The sequence below is a fragment of the Gigantopelta aegis genome, chromosome 12 (assembly GCF_016097555.1).
Source record: "Gigantopelta aegis isolate Gae_Host chromosome 12, Gae_host_genome, whole genome shotgun sequence".
NCBI lineage: Eukaryota > Metazoa > Mollusca > Gastropoda > Neomphalida > Peltospiridae > Gigantopelta > Gigantopelta aegis.
Window position 1 is genome coordinate 51,866,636 of NC_054710.1, and position 23,363 is coordinate 51,889,998.

General features: G+C 37.9%; 1 protein-coding gene across 1 annotated transcript; it reads left to right on the top strand.

Moving 5' to 3' along the window:
- Positions 1-413: 413 nt before the first annotated feature.
- On the top strand, positions 414-20,009 carry LOC121385754 (techylectin-5A-like). The gene is made up of 5 exons (XM_041516525.1): positions 414-814; positions 4,982-5,124; positions 7,234-7,330; positions 14,062-14,226; positions 16,025-20,009. The coding sequence occupies exons 1-5, from the start codon at positions 529-531 to the stop codon at positions 16,279-16,281; spliced, it is 948 nt and encodes a 315-aa protein (XP_041372459.1). The 5' UTR covers positions 414-528; the 3' UTR covers positions 16,282-20,009.
- The last annotated feature ends 3,354 nt before the right edge of the window (positions 20,010-23,363 follow it).

Below are 23,363 nucleotides of genomic sequence, written 5' to 3' on the forward strand. Positions count from 1 at the left end.
CTGTGCCCCTACAGGGTCCCTAGTGGGGATGAGCTTCCCCAGTTTGTTGAGTCTCGCGTACTGTTATTCCTAACTCTGTTCTCCATTGGTGAGCCATACACTGTGCCCCTACAGGGTCCCTAGTGGGGATGAGCTTCCCCAGTTTGTTGAGTCTCGCGTACTGTTATTCCTAACTCTGTTCTCCATTGGTTAGCCATACACTGTGCCCCTACAGGGTCCCTAGTTGGGATGAGCTTCCCCAGTTGGTTGAGTCTCGCGCACTATTATTCATATCGGAAAGTGAATAAAAAAACCCTTTGCTATCGATCTCTATCTCTACAGATCAATAGACATCACTCGTGGGTAAGGATACAAGTACTGCTTTCTCGGTCCCAACCAAATAACTTGACACTTGAATGTGTTCATTAATTTGATTAAGTCAGGTTCTACTGACTGACAATCGTTGTTACCAAAACCACAGCGATAGAGAAATACGATTCAAACGGACTCGTATGCTTCTAGTGGCTACATCTGCATCCCAAAAGAAACATGCTTGTTATTTTAGTAGTATTATTCAGCATGATTATTTGTTCGTCTGCTGAAAATAGTTGTGGTGAAAGACGTTTCAGAATGTCTCCGTTGCATCAAAACCTGAAACCTAAAGCAGTTCCCACAAAGGAATTAAACTATTCCAACTTGGTAGAATGCTCCAATAAATGCGACGCCAGCTGTGAGGGATTTTTCTTCAATTCTGAAAAAAACAGCGTGTGTTCTATGTACAACCAAAGATTTGTTTCAATGGCGTTTGAGCAAAATAATGGAACACAGGCGTACGGTAAGTATGCTAGTGTTGGTAAATACAAGACGACATTTTGGTACAGACGGTAAGTATACTAGTGTTGGTAGATACAAGACTACATTTAAATACAGACCATACGTATGTTAGTGATGGTAAATACAAGACTACATTTGAATACAGACTGTAAGTATGCTAGTGTTGGTAACTACAAGACTACATTTGAATGCAGACTGTAAGTATGCTAGTGTTGGTAGATACAAGACTACATTTGAATGCAGACTGTAAGTATGCTAGTGTTGGTAGATACAAGACTACATTTAAATACAGACCATACGTATGTTAGTGATGGTAAATACAAGACTACATTTGAATACAGACTGTAAGTATGCTAGTGTTGGTAAATACAAGACTACATTTGAATGCAGACTGTAAGTATGCTAGTGTTGGTAGATACAAGACTACATTTAAATACAGACCATACGTATGTTAGTGATGGTAAATACAAGACTACATTTGAATACAGACTGTAAGTATGCTAGTGTTGGTAACTACAAGACTACATTTGAATGCAGACCATACGTATGCCAGAGTTGGTAAATGCAAGACTACATTTGAATACAGCCGGTAAGTATGCTAATGTTGATAAATACAAATCAACATTTGAATACAGAATGCTAGTGTTGGTAAATACAAGACAACATTTGGATACAGCCGGTGAGTATCCTAGTGTTAGTAAATACAACACTGTATTTGGATGCAGACAGTAAGTATGTTAGTGTTGGCAAATACAAGACTACATTTAAATACAGACCATACATATGTTAGTGATAATAAATACAAGACTACATTTGAATACAGACTGTAAGTATGCTAGTGTTGGTAAATACAAGACTACCTTTGAATACAGACTGTAAGTATGCTAGTGTTAGTAAATACACGACTACATTTGGATACAGACAGTAAGTATGTTAGTGTTGGCAAATACAAGACTACATTTGAATACAGACTGTAAGTATGCTAGTGTTGGTAAATACAAGACTACATTTGGATACAGACAGTAAGTATGCTAGTTTTGGTAAATACAAGACTACATTTGAATACAGACTGTAAGTATGTTAGTGTTGGCAAATACAAGACTACATTTGAATACAGACTGTAAGTATGCTAGTGTTGGTAAATACAAGACTACATTTGGATACAGACAGTACGGATGCTAGTGTTGGTAAATACAAGACTACATTTGAATACAGACTGTAAGTATGTTAGTGTTGGCAAATACAAGACTACATTTGAATACAGACTGTAAGTATGCTAGTGTTGGTAAATACAAGACTACATTTGAATACAGACTGTAAGTATGCTAGTGTTGGTAAATACAAGACTACATTTGAATACAGACTGTAAGTATGTTAGTGTTGGCAAATACAAGAGTACATTTGAATACAGACCATACGTATGCTAGTGTTGGTAAATACAAGACTACATTTGAATACAGACTGTAAGTATGCTAGTGTTGGTAAATGCAAGACTACATTTGAATACAGACTGTAGGTATACTAGTGTTGGTAAATACAAGACTACATTTAAATACAGACAGTAAGTATGCTAGTGTTGGTAAATACAAGACTGCATTTGAATACAGACTGTAAGTATGTTAGTGTTGGTAAATACAAGACTACATTTGAATACAGACTGTAAGTATGCTAGTGTTGGTAAATACAAGACTACATTTGAATACAGACTGTAAGTATACTAGTGTTGGTAAATAAAATACAACATTTGGATACAGCCGGTGAGTATCCTAGTGTTGATAAATAAAATACATTTGGATACAGCCGGTGAGTATCCTAGTGTTAGTAAATACAAGACTACATTTGAATGCAGACTCTAAATATGCTAGTGTTGGTAAATGCAAGACTACATTTGAATACAGACCATAAGTATACTAGTGTTGGCAAATACAAGACTACATTTGAATACAGACCATAAGTATACTAGTGTTGGCAAATACAAGACTACATTTGAATACAGACCATAAGTATACTAGTGTTGGCAAATACAAGACTACATTTGAATACAGACCATAAGTATAATAATGTTGGCAAATACAAGACTACATTTGAATACAGACCATAAGTATACTAGTGTTGGCAAATACAATACTACATTTGTATACAGACCATAAGTATACTAGTGTTGGTGAATACAATACTACATTTGAATACAGACCATAAGTATACTAGTGTTGGTAAATACAATACTACATTTGAATACAGACCATAAGTATTTGAATACATAGGGTACGTATGCTAGTGTTGGTAAATACAAGACTACATTTGAATACAGACTGTAAGTAAGCTAGTGTTGGAAAACACAAGACTGCATTTGAATACAGACCATACGTATGCTAGAGTTCGTAAATACAAGACTGCATTTGAATACAGACCATAAGTATGCTAGTGTTGGTAAATACAAGACTACATTTGAATACAGACCATAAGTATTTTAATACATATGGTAAGTATGCTAGTGTTGGTAAATACAAGACTACATTTGAATACAAACTGTAAAGCCGTGGTCACATAGCCGTTAGTGGACGTAGTTGAACGTAGTGGAGGCTAACGTAGTTGAAAGTAGTTTAACTTAGCTGAATGTAGTTGAACGTACCGGCATCCGTACCGTACCATATTTGTCCTTGATGCTAACTTGGTATTAACTTGGGTGAGCCGTGATGTCCGATTTAATTTTTGGACATGTTCAAAAGAGCGGTACGTTAGAGGCGGAATTTGCATCCGTGAGGCTAATGTACTGTGGTGAAGTATAACGTAGTATAACGTACTTCTTAACGTACTCAACCGTACTCTAGCATAGTCTAGCGTACTTTGATCTGTTTGAAAAACAAGCGCACAATGGCCGTTCCACGCCGCGTGCAGGATTTTAGATTTCGTGGGTAGTTGCTAAATATAATGTAGTTGGACCTTCTTTAGTGTAGTCTAGCGTATTCTAGCGTAGTATAGCGTACATGCTACCGTAGTCTACCGTACTCGAGCTTTCTCTTACGTACCACTCCGTACTTGTCCGTGGGCAAGCCGGACTCTAACTAGCGTAGTCTAGCGTAGTTTATCTTACTTTAACGTGGTGTACCTTACTTTAACGTATTTATCCGTATCCTTCGGTGGCTCATCAACCAAAACATGCCGTACCGTAACGTATTTGAACGTAGTTTAACATACTTACACCACGTTTGACCCACGGTAATCTATCCTACGGATCACTACGTCCACTAACGGCTATGTGACCACAGCTTACGTATGCTAGTGTTGGTAAATACAAGACTACATTTGAATACAGACTGTAAGTATGCTAGTGTTGGTAAATACAAGACTACATTTGAATGCAGACTGTAAGTATGCTAGTGTTGGTAAATACAAGACTACATTTGGATACAGACTGTAAGTATGCTAGTGTTGGTAAATACAAGACTACATTTGAATACAGACTGTAAGTATGCTAGTGTTGGTAAATACAAGACTACATTTGAATACAGACTGTAAGTATGCTAGTGTTGGTAAATACAAGACTACATTTGAATACAGACTGTAAGTATGCTAGTGTTGGTAAATACAAGACTACATTTGAATACAGACTGTAAGTATGCTAGTGTTGGTAAATACAAGACTACATTTGAATACAGACTGTAAGTATGCTAGTGTTGGTAAATACAAGACTACATTTGAATACAGACTGTAAGTATGCTAGTGTTGGTAAATACAAGACTACATTTGAATACAGACTGTAAGTATGCTAGTGTTGGTAAATACAAGACTACATTTGAATACAGACTGTAAGTATGCTAGTGTTGGTAAATACAAGACTACATTTGAATACAGACTGTAAGTATGCTAGTGTTGGTAAATACAAGACTACATTTGAATACAGACTGTAAGTATGCTAGTGTTGGTAAATACAAGACTACAATTGAATACAGACTGTAAGTATGCTAGTGTTGGTAAATACAAGACTACATTTGAATACAGACTGTAAGTATGCTAGTGTTGGTAAATACAAGACTACATTTAAATACAGACGATGGGTATGCTAGTACATTTGGATAGGCATCTTTTTACAAATCGAAATAGACCTTAATGGAAATGAAAACATATCTAATGCCAACTGCTACTGTTTGGATACTTTATTTCCTAGATGCTGTTAACCATCTCCCCTCTGACTGCTTTGACGTCATGATGAATGGCGAGGACACCAGTGGAGTTAAGAGAATTTATCCACTTGATACCGGTGAAACTATCAACGTCTGGTGTGAAATATCCACCGAAGAAGGTTGGCTAGTAAGTATGTCATTCAAGGAATTTTCATATTGCTGAAACTATCTGTCTGCCTGTTTATATCTATGTCGACTTCTCTCGAGGAATATCCACTGATAAAGGCTCGCTAATAAGTAGTCATTCCAGTAATTCACAGATTGCAGAAAAGTCAGTACACACAAACACACACACACACACACACACACACACACACACACACACACACACACACTAACACACTAACACACACACTAACACATACACATACACGCACACACACATACACACACATTAATACACACACACAAACACACGCATACACATACACACACACACTAACACACACACATACATACCCACACACCACACACACACCACACACACATACATACACAGACAAACACACACACACATACACACACATACACACACACAGGCACACACAGACACACACACATACACACAAACATACACAAACACACACACACACACACACACAAACACACACATACAGACACAGCCACACACGCACACACAGACACACACAAACAGACACATACACACAGACGCACAAGCACACACACGCACGATACACACACATACACACACATGCATACACACACATATACATACACACACGCGACACACACTCATACATCGCACACACACACACACAGACACACACACACAGCACACACACACACATACACACACACACAGAGACACACAAACACACACGACACACACACACATACACACCCACCACACGTACACACACACACATATACACACATACACACACAAACACACACGGCACATACACACACACACACATACACACACATACACACCACACATACACACCACACATACACACACACATACACGACACACACACGGCACGCACACGTACACACACACGACACATGCACATACACACTCAGACATACATATACACAGACACGCATACACACACAAACATACACACATACACACACAAAGACACCCACACCCACACACATACACACACACATACACATACGCACACACATACAAACACACACACACGACACACACACACATAACGACACACAAACACAAACACTAACATACACACAGACATACACACACGCGCACACACACACACACACACACATATATATATATATATATATATATATATACTAACACGCACATACACACATACACATACACACACGGCACACACAAGCACACGACACACACTCACACGACACACACCCACAATCACACACACACACACACATACGCACAAACACACACACACGCACACACGATACACATACACACATACACACACGCGCACATACACACACATACACATATACACGCACACACACACATATACACACACACACACACACACACAAACACGACACACACACACATACACACACACGCACGACACACACACAAACACACACTCATACACGACACACACACATAAAGAAACACAGACATACACACACACGCACACGCACAAACACACATACACACAGAGATACACTTACATACACGCACAAACACACACACACATACACACACACATGTACACACAGACACACGCACAAACACACACAAACACACAACGACACACACACACACACATATATATATATATATATATATATATATATATATATATATATATATATATATATATATATATATATATACATGTAGGTTGCCAGCTAACTACATACCTACGTATCTGCCTACCATGCTATATATTTTCTTGTTGATACGATTTGCTCACATCTATAGATATACAGGGAAGAACTGTCCCAGGAAAGACAGCTCAACGGACTATCACGTTATTTTTAATATAATATTACGACGTCATACTAATGCTAGTTGGTGATCTGAGAAGATAAGATAGCAGTTCTATATCGATATTTTATTATTGAAACCTTTATTATAAAATCTATCTTGTTAATTTGTAGTGTTAAATTACATTTAACGCATCAAACGAACATGGCAAGTATGTGTCCTGTCTTTCAGCCACCTTTCTTTGTCCATGTTAAATAAATAGAAGTGTTTTATAATTTTACGTCATCTTGTTTACCCCAAATACGGCAACAAACTTCAATTTAGGTCATCCAGCGACGGACGGACGGATCTGAAGATTTCTTCAGAACCTGGAATGAATACAAAATCGGATTTGGAGACTTGAACAATGAGTTTTGGTTAGGTAAGTAAACACGATCAGTACATTACAATGTACTCATGTTTTACACGTTTTCTCGCCCCAACTACTGCCGCACGACTGATATACCAAAGGCCATGGTATGCGATGTTCTGTCTAGAGCAAAGTGTATACACAATATTCACTGCTATTATTGAGTGAGACAATCCCATTTCAGCTATTTTCTGTCCACCAAATTTGGGCACATTCTCGGCAATACACTGCTCTGTGTTTGCAACAATTGAATGTTATTATGTGGACGTAAATAGTGACAACAATGTCAATCAATGTCATAAAGGCGACACTTCTATCGATGTCATAAAGGTGACAACAATGTCAAACAATGTCATAAAGACGACAACAATGTTAATCAATGTCATAAAGGCGACAACAATGTCAAACAAGGTGATAAAGGCGACACAAATGTCAAGCAATGTCATAAAGGCGACAACAATGTCAAACAATATAAAGGCGACAACAATGTCAAACAAGGTGATAAAGGCGACAATGTCAAACAATGTCGTAAAGGCGACAACAATGTCAACCAATATCATTAAGGCAACAACAATGTCAAACAATATCATTAAGGCGACAAAAATGCAGATCCAAATATCTGGTCATTCTGTATTGCACGGAGATGTGATTTGTCTTTCTGCAGAGCTGTCGATCGCTAAAAAGAAAGGAAAGGAATGTGTGCTTAACGACATGTATATTAAAAACACATTATAAACTACTGGGTGTCTGACACATGATTATATTGACAATAGAAAGTGAGAGAAGACACCAAACAAGTCTGAGACACCTCGGCATATTATAAACTACTGGGTGTCTGACACATGATTATATTGACAATAGAAAGTGAGAGAAGACACCAAACAAGTCTGAGACACCTCGGCATATTATAAACTACTGGGTGTTTGACACATGATTATATTGACAATAGAAAGTAAGAGAAGACACCGAACAAGTCTGAGACACCTCGGCATATTATAAACTACTGGGTGTCTGACACATGATTATATTGACAATAGAAAGTGAGAGAAGACACCGAACAAGTCTGAGACACCTCGGCACATTATAAACTACTGGGTGTTTGACACATGATTATATTGACAATAGAAAGTGAGAGAAGACACCAAACAAGTCTGAGACACCTCGGCACATTATAAACTACTGGGTGTCTGACACATGATTATATTGACAATAGAAAGTGAAGACACCGAACAAGTCTGAGACACCTCGGCACATTATAAACTACTGGGTGTCTGACACATGATTATATTGACAATAGAAAGTGAGAGAAGACACCAAACAAGTCTGAGACACCTCGGCACATTATAAACTACTGGGTGTCTGACACATGATTATATTGACAATAGAAAGTGAGAGAAGACACCGAACAAGTCTGAGACACCTCGGCACATTATAAACTACTGGGTGTCTGACACATGATTATATTGACAATAGAAAGTGAGAGAAGACATCGAACAAGTCTGAGACACCTCGGCACATTATAAACTACTGGGTGTCTGACACATGATTATATTGACAATAGAAAGTGAGAGAAGACACCGAACAAGTCTGAGACACCTCGGCACATTATAAACTACTGGGTGTCTGACACATGATTATATTGACAATAGAAAGTGAGAGAAGACATCGAACAAGTCTGAGACACCTCGGCACATTATAAACTACTGGGTGTCTGACACATGATTATATTGACAATAGAAAGTGAGAGAAGACATCGAACAAGTCTGAGACACCTCGGCACATTATAAACTACTGGGTGTCTGACACATGATTATATTGACAATAGAAAGTGAGAGAAGACATCGAACAAGTCTGAGACACCTCGGCACATTATAAACTACTGGGTGTCTCACACATGATTATATTGACAATAGAAAGTGAGAGAAGACACCGAACAAGTCTGAGACACCTCAGCACATTATAAACTACTGGGTGTCTCACACATGATTATATTGACAATAGAAAGTGAGAGAAGACACCGAACAAGTCTGAGACACCTCGGCACATTATAAACTACTGGGTGTCTGACACATGATTATATTGACAATAGAAAGTGAGAGAAGACATCGAACAAGTCTGAGACACCTCGGCACATTATAAACTACTGGGTGTCTGACACATGATTATATTGACAATAGAAAGTGAGAGAAGACACCAAACAAGTCTGAGACACCTCGGCACATTATAAACTACTGGGTGTCTGACACATGATTATATTGACAATAGAAAGTGAGAGAAGACATCGAACAAGTCTGAGACACCTCGGCACATTATAAACTACTGGGTGTCTGACACATGATTATATTGACAATAGAAAGTGAGAGAAGACACCGAACAAGTCTGAGACACCTCGGCACATTATAAACTACTGGGTGTCTGACACATGATTATATTGACAATAGAAAGTGAGAGAAGACATCGAACAAGTCTGAGACACCTCGGCACATTATAAACTACTGGGTGTCTGACACATGATTATATTGACAATAGAAAGTGAGAGAAGACACCGAACAAGTCTGAGACACCTCGGCACATTATAAACTACTGGGTGTCTGACACATGATTATATTGACAATAGAAAGTGAGAGAAGACACCGAACAAGTCTGAGACACCTCGGCACATTATAAACTACTGGGTGTCTGACACATGATTATATTGACAATAGAAAGTGAGAGAAGACACCGAACAAGTCTGAGACACCTCGGCACATTATAAACTACTGGGTGTCTGACACATGATTATATTGACAATAGAAAGTGAGAGAAGACACCGAACAAGTCTGAGACACCTCGGCACATTATAAACTACTGGGTGTCTGACACATGATTATATTGACAATAGAAAGTGAGAGAAGACATCGAACAAGTCTGAGACACCTCGGCACATTATAAACTACTGGGTGTCTGACACATGATTATATTGACAATAGAAAGTGAGAGAAGACATCGAACAAGTCTGAGACACCTCGGCACATTATAAACTACTGGGTGTCTGACACATGATTATATTGACAATAGAAAGTGAGAGAAGACACCGAACAAGTCTGAGACACCTCGGCACATTATAAACTACTGGGTGTCTGACACATGATTATATTGACAATAGAGAAGACATCGAACAAGTGAGACACCTCGGCAATTATAAACTACTGACACATGATTATATTGACAATAGAAAGTGAGAGAAGACACGAACAAGTCTGAGACACCTCGGCACATTATAAACTACTGGGTGTCTGACACATGATTATATTGACAATAGAAAGTGAGAGAAGACACCGAACAAGTCTGAGACACCTCGGCACATTATAAACTACTGGGTGTCTGACACATGATTATATTGACAATAGAAAGTGAGAGAAGACACCGAACAAGTCTGAGACACCTCGGCACATTATAAACTACTGGGTGTCTGACACATGATTATATTGACAATAGAAAGTGAGAGAAGACACCGGTCTGAGACACCTCGGCACATTATAAACTACTGGGTGTCTGACACATGATTATATTGACAATAGAAAGTGAGAGAAGACACCGAACAAGTCTGAGACACCTCGGCACATTATAAACTACTGGGTGTCTGACACATGATTATATTGACAATAGAAAGTGAGAGAAGACACCAAACAAGTCTGAGACACCTCGGCACATTATAAACTACTGGGTGTCTGACACATGATTATATTGACAATAGAAAGTGAGAGAAGACATCGAACAAGTCTGAGACACCTCGGCACATTATAAACTACTGGGTGTCTGACACATGATTATATTGACAATAGAAAGTGAGAGAAGACACCGAACAAGTCTGAGACACCTCGGCACATTATAAACTACTGGGTGTCTGACACATGATTATATTGACAATAGAAAGTGAGAGAAGACACCGAACAAGTCTGAGACACCTCAGCACATTATAAACTACTGGGTGTCTGACACATGATTATATTGACAATAGAAAGTGAGAGAAGACACCGAACAAGTCTGAGACACCTCGGCACATTATAAACTACTGGGTGTCTGACACATGATTATATTGACAATAGAAAGTGAGAGAAGACACCGAACAAGTCTGAGACACCTCGGCACATTATAAACTACTGGGTGTCTGACACATGATTATATTGACAATAGAAAGTGAGAGAAGACACCGAACAAGTCTGAGACACCTCGGCATATTATAAACTACTGGGTGTCTGACATATGATTATATTGACAATAGAAAGTGAGAGAAGACACCGAACAAGTCTGAGACACCTCAGCACATTATAAACTACTGGGTGTCTGACACATGATTATATTGACAATAGAAAGTGAGAGAAGACACCGAACAAGTCTGAGACACCTCGGCACATTATAAACTACTGGGTGTCTGACACATGATTATATTGACAATAGAAAGTGAGAGAAGACACCGAACAAGTCTGAGACCCACGGGTTGCCCCTAGCAACAACAACAGAATAGTTTATATCGAACGGACAGCTTATAAAACGGCATTTGATGTCCCAGCTATATGGACCCAGATCGTTTGTTACATAATGACAAAACAGACGGCTGAAGAATTGTTTTAAATAAACAATTGTACATAATTTAGGTCAATACATATCAATATAATTAAAATTAGCTCCACTGGTTAATTACTATTACCTGTGGATCTAACAGCACCCCGTTGGAGCTCATGTCTAGCTGACCTTTCATTCGACCAATCAAAACCTTACTTGAAAAATCATGCCAGTGATTTGAAAAGAATTTGTAAACATTCGGGATTATGCCGTAGGTATACGAAATGATTCCGGTGAATTACAAAGTATGCCAGAAACTAATTTCAATATAAAAATTTATATAACATTCATTTCAAGACAAAAAAAAAAAACGTGATGGTTAAGCCATAAAATCTGTTTATAATAATATACAATCCAGAGTTTATTACTGCACTCGCCCCCCCCCCCCCCCCCCCCCCCCAGTTTTTGAATGTTGAAACAGACCAAGACGTTCGCCTATTGCATAAATAGTCTCGCCCGATATTTTTAGAATTTGTATGCTCCCGAATAACGCTATAAAAGGCGAAGTGTAATTGGTCAATATTTAAATTGATATTTATAGATGAAATGTCACCTGGACATGGGAGTCTACGCAATGTTGTTGGATCTACTGGTAGATCAGTACAGCTAGTTTTAATCAGATTGAATATATATAACTTATACACACAACTGTTTAATATAATCAATCTCCCGGTATACCCATCTACCTACACAATGTCTGACAAATAGGTCCTGAACTTCTTCTTTTTTTAAATAACAAAACAGATGGATTAAAAATTAAAAAAACAAACAAAATAAACCATCCTAGCGACAACAATAGGTTTCCCGGCGAAAAGGCTTGGGAACCTAATACTTTAAAGAAGACAACCAAACCACGAATCCAGACGGGGCTATGGAGCTTGTCACCCATGGCAACTCCCTGGAACTGAGCTGCATCCCGACCAAGCATTTGAGACAGTTTTCAATCTACACAAACTGATGCCCTTAACGCTCATATAGACTGGACGAGGAGCATGCGTGCGGTCCAGACAAATCAAATTCTACACAAACTGATGCCCTTAACGCTCATATAGACTGGACGAGGAGCGTGCGTGCGGTCTAGACAAATCAAATTCGAAATACGTTAGTATCAGTGAGAGCCGCAATGAAACAACCGTATATGGTGTATACGCCCTAAACACAAGCTGCATACGCATCAGCCGCAATGAAACAATCGTATATGGTGTATACGCCCTAAACACAAGCTGCATACGCATCAGCCGCAATGAAACAATCGTATATGGTGTATACGACCTAAACACAAGCTGCATACGCATCAGCCGCAATGAAACAATCGTATATGGTGTATACGCCCTAAACACAAGCTGCATACGCATCAGCCGCAATGAAACAATCGTATATGGTGTATACGCCCTAAACACAAGCTGCATACGCATCAGCCGCAATGAAACAATCATATATGGTGTATACGCCCTAAACACAACCTGCATACGCATCAGCCGCAACAGTGAACCGCACGTACGCGCCGCATCCTGTCTGTATGAGCATTTATATAACCAACTGATCGATAGTTTAGTCGGTGGAAACAATTGAATTCGTCCAATATACATTTTATTGAAAATTAGTTTATTTCGTAAAGTTAACACTCGATTAAAAGCACGGAGCACCATCATTCCGTTGAACAAGACAACAGGTAGCGGTCTCTAGGGCGTCCTCCAAAACGAAAATCTCTCGTAACGCGGACTAATTAACACCATACATTTTAGAGCACTTTACTAATCACCTGAAATGTACCTTGAATAATACATGTATTAATTAATGGAAAAGTCTGATATGACGAAATACAATACAGAACATAACTATACATTTAAATTATGTTTGTTTGGGTTGGAGTTAAAAGTTTGTAAATTGCTTTTATCATGTACTGTTACAGATCAAGTTTAACTTCCATGGCGATTTACCCATTTTTCACATAGGTATTGCACGTGAATTTCTGGAGATACGAAAACAGTTTGGGCACAGTAGGGGACATGTATTGCTTTAGCAGTACTCTCAGAATGTTAATTTATTCACTTATTCATCCATTTGTATATTCATTCATGCATTCATTTAACAAAATCCCAGATATTCGTTTTAATGTATGTTGTTGTTTTATGTAGGAAACACAAACATCCATCGTTTTACCAGCCAGGGTTACTATGATCTGAGAATTGACTTGGAAGACTTCGACGGTAACACCAGGTACGCTATGTACAAGAACTTCTCCGTGGCTTCAGAGCAGGACTATTTCAGACTGAGTGTTGGAGCATACAGCGGGGATGCAGGTACGACTTGAACATTTCTTTGTGCCCTGCAAAGTTTAAAGTCTCTTTTTGTATTAATGTCTGGCATATTCATGAATGGGAGAGTTGAACATTTCAACCCCTGATTGCGTTGTTGCAATATGCTGTTGCACATGACGATCCTGTAACATGTTGCAGAATGTGTTATATAACATAACTTGTTGTTATGAATGATTCATATTATTTTGTGATATTTGCACCACAGACATTTGTGTATTTTATTATTGATAGTACTGCCAATGTTTACATCCTCGTCAACTTGTTTGTAGTCTGTGGTATACGTACGTACATGCATACATGTATGCATATATGGCATACATACATACATACATACATACATATATACATACATACATACATACATACATACATACATACATACATACATACATACATACATACATACATACATAGTACATACATACAAATAGCGAGAAATGCACACTTAGAGAGATAGATAGACACACACACACACACACACAGAAAGAGAGAGAGACAGAGACAGACAGAGACAGAGACAGAAAGAGACAGAGACACAGAGAGAGAGAGACAGAGACAGAGACAGAGAGACAGAAAGAGCCAGAGATACAGAGACAGAGACAGAGAGAAGATAGTTCACTATTTGCCTGTAAGTTGTTATTCTCACGAACCGAAACATATACAGAAATGATCTATTTTAATTTAATGGAACATGTATCTCATTATTTCTCGAAATGTGCTATGTTATCATACATGGTAAAACATAATATTCGTAATGCACCATTTTATCTAGACAGTCCTTTCTGCATGGGGATAATTTAGCTCAGTCGTTAGACCACTCGCCTCCTGAGGACTCGAGTTTCTTTGTGTGTTTTGTTTCGTATCCATCCTAACCACTGTCCCTGGGCTGATACCTCAAATGGTTTGGTATGTACTGCCGTGTCAATAGGAAAGTGCACATACGTGATCTATTGCTGCTTCATTGGTACGAGTAGCATATGTTGCCGCTGCAGTTTCCTCTTTGTTTCCTTGTCTCTCGACCAAACGTTGAAATAAAAGGTACGTCATACACCAAAGAGGTGTCGTCTGAAATGTGTTTCTTTCCTTTTATTGGGTTTTCTGGGGCATTTATGGGGACTAAAATGCAGTTTGTACTATGGCAGTGTTCGAGATTAACGGTATCCCGATATCCCGGGGATACCAGAATTTCATTTTCTATACCAGACTTCAATAACCCAGTATCCCACTGGTATAATATTGGGGTTTTGTTTTAAACCTATGCTTTTATTTTTCGCTGAAACAATGAAAGTCGTCATTTACTGGTGAAGTTAAGTAACAGTGTCGTCCAAGTTTGTCACGATGTTATTTATGAATTTTATTTAAGTGTGATACTAAATTTTCAGGTGGGATACCAGATTTTGTAATGTTAGTAATTGGGATACTGCCCAAAATGTTTAATCTCGAACACTGCTATGGCGCTACAAACTACAAGATGGCATTATAGCTAATATCCCATTAGGGCTTTCGATTGCTCAGACTCACTCGCCGATTGACTGTTAACCACCAGACTGCGATTATGCCACGACTGTGTGCGTAACAGGTTCCTCGCTAACTCAGTGTGAAATTCACACGGCATGCGATTGACTGTTAACCACCAGACTGCGAGTATGCCACGATTGTGTGCGTAACAGGTTCCTCGCTAACTCAGTGTGAAGTTCACACGACATGCGATTGTCCTGATTTCTTTCCTGAAATTCAATCCCACGTTACATCTTTGTAAAAGTTCTGCTTTGTTTTTCAGGTGACAGTTTTAGTGGCCACAGTGGGTACAACTTCACGACAACAGACAAGGATCTGGACACAGACGGCAGCAGCAACTGCGCGGAAAGGTTCAAAGGCGCCTGGTGGTACAACAAATGTTACAGTTCAAACCTGAACGGCCTCTATCTGAGTTCATTCCCGAGCCCTGTTTCAAAGGGACTGATCTGGAGGGCTTGGCATGGTCTGCAATATTCTCTAAAGAGGACAACGATGAAGATTAGACCAATGGAATTCTAAAATAACCGTGGAGACTAGACATTGTTCTCTAAAGAGGTCAGTGATGAAGATTGGACCAATGGAATTCTAAAATAACCGTGGAGACTAGACATTGTTCTCTAAAGAGGTCAGTGATGAAGATTAGACCAATGGCATTCTCAAATAACCGTGGAGACTAGACATTATACTCTAAATAAATAGTTCAGTGATGAAGATTAAGACTAATGGAATCATAACATAACTGTGGAGACTATACATTATACTTTAAAGAGGTCAGTGATGGCGATCAGACCAATGACATTCTAAAATAACCGAGGAGACTAGACATTGTTCTCTAAAGAGGACAACGATGAAGATAAGATTAATGAAATTCTAAAATTGATGTGGAGACTAGATCACACAATTGTAAAATAATAGTTCTCAAGATTAGAGTCACGGTGTTGAAAATGACCATTAGGCTGCTTAGAGCAATGCAATTCTGAGACAACCGATATGAAATCAAGGCTTGCACAAACGAGAAACTATGAAATAATAGACCTATGATACGCTTAAATAACTGTTTATCTGATTTAACCAATGTGATTCTAAAATAACCGTTAATATAGAGATTAGACCCTTGGCATTCAGAAATACACGTTATGAAAATAAGATCCAGCAAATTGTCAATTATTCCTTATGAAGATTACACCCAAGAACTTAAAAATAACCATTACGAAGATTTGACTAACACAATTCTAAAACAACTGTTATGAACATTAAACACATAACATTCTGAATTAACCATTATGTACAATAGACACACGCTATTATAAATTCACTGTTATGAACATTAGATCCATAAAACTCTAAAATAACCACAATGAACATTGGACCCACACAATACTATAATAGCCGTTATGAACATTAGATCCAAAACACTCTAAAATAACCACACTGAATATTAGACCCACAGAATACTATAATAGCCGTTATGAACATTAGACACACGATATTATAAATTCACTGTTATAAACATTAGATCTAAAACACTCTAAAATAACCACAATGAACATTGGACCCACTCAATACTATAATAACCATTATGTACAATAGACACACGATATTATAAATTCATTGTTATAAACATTAGATCCAAAACACTCTAAAATAACCACAGTGAACATTGGACCCACACAATACTATAATAGCCGTTATGAACATTAGATCCAAAACACTCTAAAATAACTACACTGAATATTAGACCCACAGAATACTATAATAGCCGTTATGAACATCAGACACACAGACTTTTATGATAACCAGTTTGAGCATTATAACCATTATGAATATTAGGCCCACGAAGAAGACAAGAAACAAGAAATTCAAACGATTAGAACATCCACGAAGACCAGAAAGAAGTACCGGAAAAAATGAATTTCTGAAGATTAAAACAACGAAATTCCAAAACATATGGCTAATGCAGTTTTAACACTATACAATAGTTTGTGAAAGACGTATGTTCAATATTAAATTTGCTTTCTTTAACGACACTACTAGAGCACATTCATTTATTAATCATCGGCTATTTGATGTCAAACATTCTGTAATTCTGACATATAGTCATAGAGAGGAAACCCGCTACGTTTTTCCGTCAGTAGCAATGGAGTTGTTATATTATGCACCATTCCATAGACAGGATAGCACATAACACAATATTAAATACACAAATGGATTCCTTTTCGACGACATCAAATTCCAGTGGCTTTTGCTGGTGTTGAAGTTTTCTAAATATATGCTCCTTCAACTTGTTTAAAGAGATGTATTTTCAACTTTTCTAAAGAGATGTATTTTCAACTTTTCTAAAGAGATGTATTTTCAACTTTTCTAAAGAGATGCATTTTCAACTTTTCTAAAGAGATGTATTTTCAACTTTTCTAAAGAGATGTATTTTCAACTTTTCTAAAGAGATGTATTTTCAACTTTTCTAAAGAGATGCACCTTAAACTTTTATGACTTACTTGCAATTTAGACATGGTGACAAAAGGCATAGCAATTATTGTTGAATATATCGCTTACTATTATTATGGGTTTATTATTATGATTATTATTATTATTATTATATTGTTGTTTTGCGATACATGTTGAAATATGGTTTTCTTCCAATACTTAATACGACGACATTTAGGTGAACGTTTTAAAGACTTTGCCCCAGCGTATTTACTGTATAAAAATAAAAACAAAGTCGGGGTAAATGTAAATGTTGGAAACAAGTAGAGCGATCGACACGATGTTTACCATGTAAATTGTACAGTTAATACTGGAGGGGCAGTAAACAAGTAGAGCGACCGACACGATGTTTACCATGTAAATTGTACAGTTAATACTGCAGGGGCAGTAAACAAGTAGAGCGACCGACACGATGTTTACCATGTAAATTGTACAGTTAATACTGGAGGGGCAGTAAACAAGTAGAGCGACCGACACGATGTTTACCATGTAAATTGTACAGTTAATACTGGAGGGGCAGTAAACAAGTAGAGCGACCGACACGATGTTTACCATGTAAATTGTACAGTTAATACTGCAGGGGCAGTAAACAAGTAGAGCGACCGACACGATGTTTACCATGTAAATTGTACAGTTAATACTGGAGGGGCAGTAAACAAGTAGAGCGACCGACACGATGTTTACCATGTAAATTGTACAGTTAATACTGGAGGGGCAGTAAACAAGTAGAGCGACCGACACGATGTTTACCATGTAAATTGTACAGTTAATACTGGAGGGGCAGTACACAAGTAGAGCGACCGACACGATGTTTACCATGTAAATTGTACAGTTAATACTGCAGGGGCAGTAAACAAGTAGAGCGACCGACACGATGTTTACCATGTAAATTGTACAGTTAATACTGGAGGGGCAGTAAACAAGTAGAGCGACCGACACGATGTTTACCATGTAAATTGTACAGTTAATACTGGAGGGGCAGTAAACAAGTAGAGCGACCGACACGATGTTTACCATGTAAATTGTACAGTTAATACTGGAGGGGCAGTAAACAAGTAGAGCGACCGACACGATGTTTACCATGTAAATTGTAAAGTTAATACTGGCGGGGCAGTAAAGTACACATGGATGCTATATAATAGTGGATTCTAAACCCGTTCGGGGCAGCTGCTGCCCCACGATATGTATACGGTCATTTATTATTTTCTTTGTGAAGTATATCCGATCACGTGTATTGTCAAGCCAAATTTCGTAGCGCGATTGATTAAAATAACCGATTGCTCATCATTGGCCTCGGGGATGTAGTGGTTAAGCCACTGTCGAATATAAGGCTGGTAGGCACTGCGTTCGTATCTCGGTACCGGCTTCCACCCAGAGCAAGATTTAATTGCTCGGTGTGTAGGTATAAAACCACTACACAAAGTTATCTCTCACTAACAACTAACAACTAGCCATAAAATCTCTGTCCTGGACAGTCAGCCCAGATAGCTGAGGTGTGTGCCTAAGAAAGCGTGCATGAACCTTAATTGGATATAAGCACGAAAATAAGTGTAAATGAATTAAATGTTTGCTCATCACTTTTGAAATTCGGTGTTAGTCACAATGACTAAAAGTAATGTTTAGAGTGTAAAAGTTACAAATTGTGTTGTTTAACGACACCAGAGAACATTCATTTATTAATCATCGGCTATTGGACATCAAACATTTCGCAATTCTGACATATAGTCTTACAAAGGAAACCTGCAATATGTTTTCCATTAGTAGCAAGAAATATTTTATATGCACCATCCCACATACAGGATAGTACATCCCACGGCCTTTGATATGCCAGTCGTGGTGCACTGGCTCGAAAGAGAAATAGCCCAAATGGGCCACCGACGGTGATCGATCTTAGATGGATCAGCTGAGCGTTTGACCACCTGGCTACGTCCCGTCCCAGAACGGACACAAACAGAAAGAGATTAGCTTAAAGTTTGTCACAAATAGGAAGCTATTTAGGTCTGACTGTTGGAATGAAAATTGAAACTGTTTACTAACAAGTTAAAGTATTTACAAAAAAAACAAATGTGTTTGTATCTGTATTCGTATTACACTACTGTTGCTAAGTGCGTACCTCAGCTTCACTTGAACACCGAATGATGATGTTTATGTCGATGTTGTTATGCAGTAAATAAATCTGCAATCATGTGTTCTACCATTCATTTTCTTAGCCGAGGAGCTTAATATATTGTAACAACATGTGGACGTTTAGTAATTATTTATGTTGTTGTTTGATGACGAAGTCTCCATTACGTGCCTTCGTGGTTATTTGGCGGATCGCAGACTAGCGGCTCAGAAATCGTTATTAAAATATTCTATGTCATTATTACACTTACTATTTAAGAAATAGTATTGAATCTTTATGTAATCTAAACATGTATGAGTCATTACCTCTCGTTACCGTGTTTACCATTTCTAACCAGTTAAAGCTGTGAAAATAGTACAATTGTATTTGCATGGAAGCCGCCATGTTTGAACTTTACATGTGGAACGATATTCAGCCTGTTGCTATATTAATTAGGTTGTAAACGGACTATTGTTTAGATAATTTGGGATATTATTTAAATATGCTAGTGTATAGTAGTTATTAGAAAAATAGTTGTTTCGTTAAATATTACTTTATTGTATTTATTAATTACCACTTTCCGGCATTTACTACTTAGTGCTATTTTTAACTTGACATTATTTGCCTTATTCAGTGTGCGCCATTTATAACGTAACCTTCTTCGCCATATTAGAGATCGTTATTTTTATCGTGACGATTATTACCTTATATGGGATATTCCTATTTTTATCCGACCTTTTTGCCCGAATAAGGGGTTGGTACGGGGTAAAAAAAGCGCGACGTCATGACTGTTGGCGTTCAGTCTCTCGGACCATACAGATTTTAAAGAAATAAAAACTAAAGCTCCGAAGAAAACAGCAAATAAAGAAATACAGAAGTATTATCACATACATACAGCACATACACACAGAACAGATAAAGAAAAAGTATTTAAAGATTACAGACATAGATTGCAGATTTTCGCAGTGTTAGGTTCACGTTAAAGTTACGTCCCTCTCATTGATGTAGTCACGGTTGACGAACTGAGTGACGGAGTAGGATAAAAATATGAATGATCTCTATAAGCAATTAGAAAGTTATTAATGAAATCATAATTTAATTCTAAATTCTAAATCGATGTATTTTGTGTAGTTACTATATTCTACCTATTATACTGCTATTGTTAATGTTATTATTTTTTACAAGAATACATTTCTTGAGTTTAACTCTACCTGACTTTGTTCTTCTTTCAGTTAATTTCTTCATATTACAGGATACTTACTGTAATAATTAATCTTTATTTACCTTGCTCTTTGTGTGCCTCCCATATACCAGATTGAGAATACAGTTCTCAAATGTATTAAATTATTTTCTGTTGACAACCTGTGTTGTGAATTAAGGCCACTGTAAGTAAACATATATAGTACAGGAAAGTAAAGTAAAGTTTGTTTTATTTAACGACGCCACTAGAGCACATTGATTTTGTTTATCTTATCATCGGCTATTGGACGTCAAACATATGGTCATTCTGACACAGTTGTTTAGAGGTAACCCGCTGTCGCCACATAGGCTACTCTTTTTACGACAGGCAGCAAGTGATCTTTTATTTGCGCTTCCCACAGGCAGGATAGCAGGCAAGACGACCAGAAACACAAATTGATCATAAATTTAGTCGTTACAGACTTTGATTGTTGAGAAATATCGTACAAGTGTAGCAGACTCCAATTTGAAGTCCAGGAAATTCTCACACATACAGTTTTAACACCATAAAACAATTTGTGATACATAAAAGAATGATGAAAGTGGCATTTTACAGTGTCAGAGAAATATTGATTTTAAATGTTGATGCTGCTTCAATGTGTTCACCTTCTATGCTAATAAACTACAGAGCATACTTCATTGCTGCGGGATGTTATTGATATTATACACAATAATATATGTTTTTGTTGCTTTTATTTAAAACAATATATATTACACACTCACTCACTATCTGAGTATGTGCGTGTGTGAGTAAGTGAGTGTGAGTGAGTGTCTGTGTGAGCGCGTGTGTCTCGGTGTTTGTGTGTGTGTCTCTGTGTGTCCGTGTCTGTGTGTCTATGTGTGTGTATGTGTGTGTGTATGTGTGTGTGTATGTGTGTTTGTGTGCGTGTCCTTGTGTGTATATGTGTATGTGTATATGTATATGTATGTGTGTGTGTGTGTGCGCGTGTGTGTGTGCGTGTTCCTGTCTGTGTGCGAGTGTGGGTGTGAGTGTATGCGTGTGAGTGAGTGTGTATGTGTCTGTGTGTGTGTGTCAGTTTGTGTGTGTGAGTGAGTTTGTGGCTCTCTCTCTCTCTCTCTCTCTCTCTCTCTCTCTCTCTCTCTCTCTCTCTCTCTCTCTCTCTCTCTCTCTCTCTCTCTCTCTCTCTCTCTCTCTCTGTGTATGTGTATGTGTATATGTATATGTATATGTATATATTATTTATATGCATATGCATATGTATATTTATATACATTAAGCACTAGTTTATTTTTATGTAAGGATATCCAAAATAACGTCATTCGAGATTGACGTCATTTCCATTCAAAAATGTCACATATTCTTAGGTAATTTAAATATCAAGTATTGGCTGACTGGAATTAACGTAGCGTACATAGCTGACAAAAACACATTGTATTAGTAACAAGTGTGTCATAACAATTTCACGTGCAAAACTAATGACGTAATTTTGGGAAGCGACGTCATAATATAATGATGCTTCCCCAGTCTTAGCTCTGTTCAGACTCCAAACAACCCGACCCAGCAGACGCTCGTGCCTTTTGCAAAATGAATTAAAGAATTACTGTTTCACGACATACAAGGAACTCGCACTCACAACTGCACATACTCACGTGTTCTGCCTTTGGGAAAATTAATGAAAGAATCAAGTGCATACAAAGATCTCTTGGTACATCTCACTCTGCTGATTAAAAGTAGATCAATAAACTGTACACATAGGTAAGGAAACAATTACTAGTGTTTAGGTGCGAACCAGGACGCTTGATACTCTCTTTC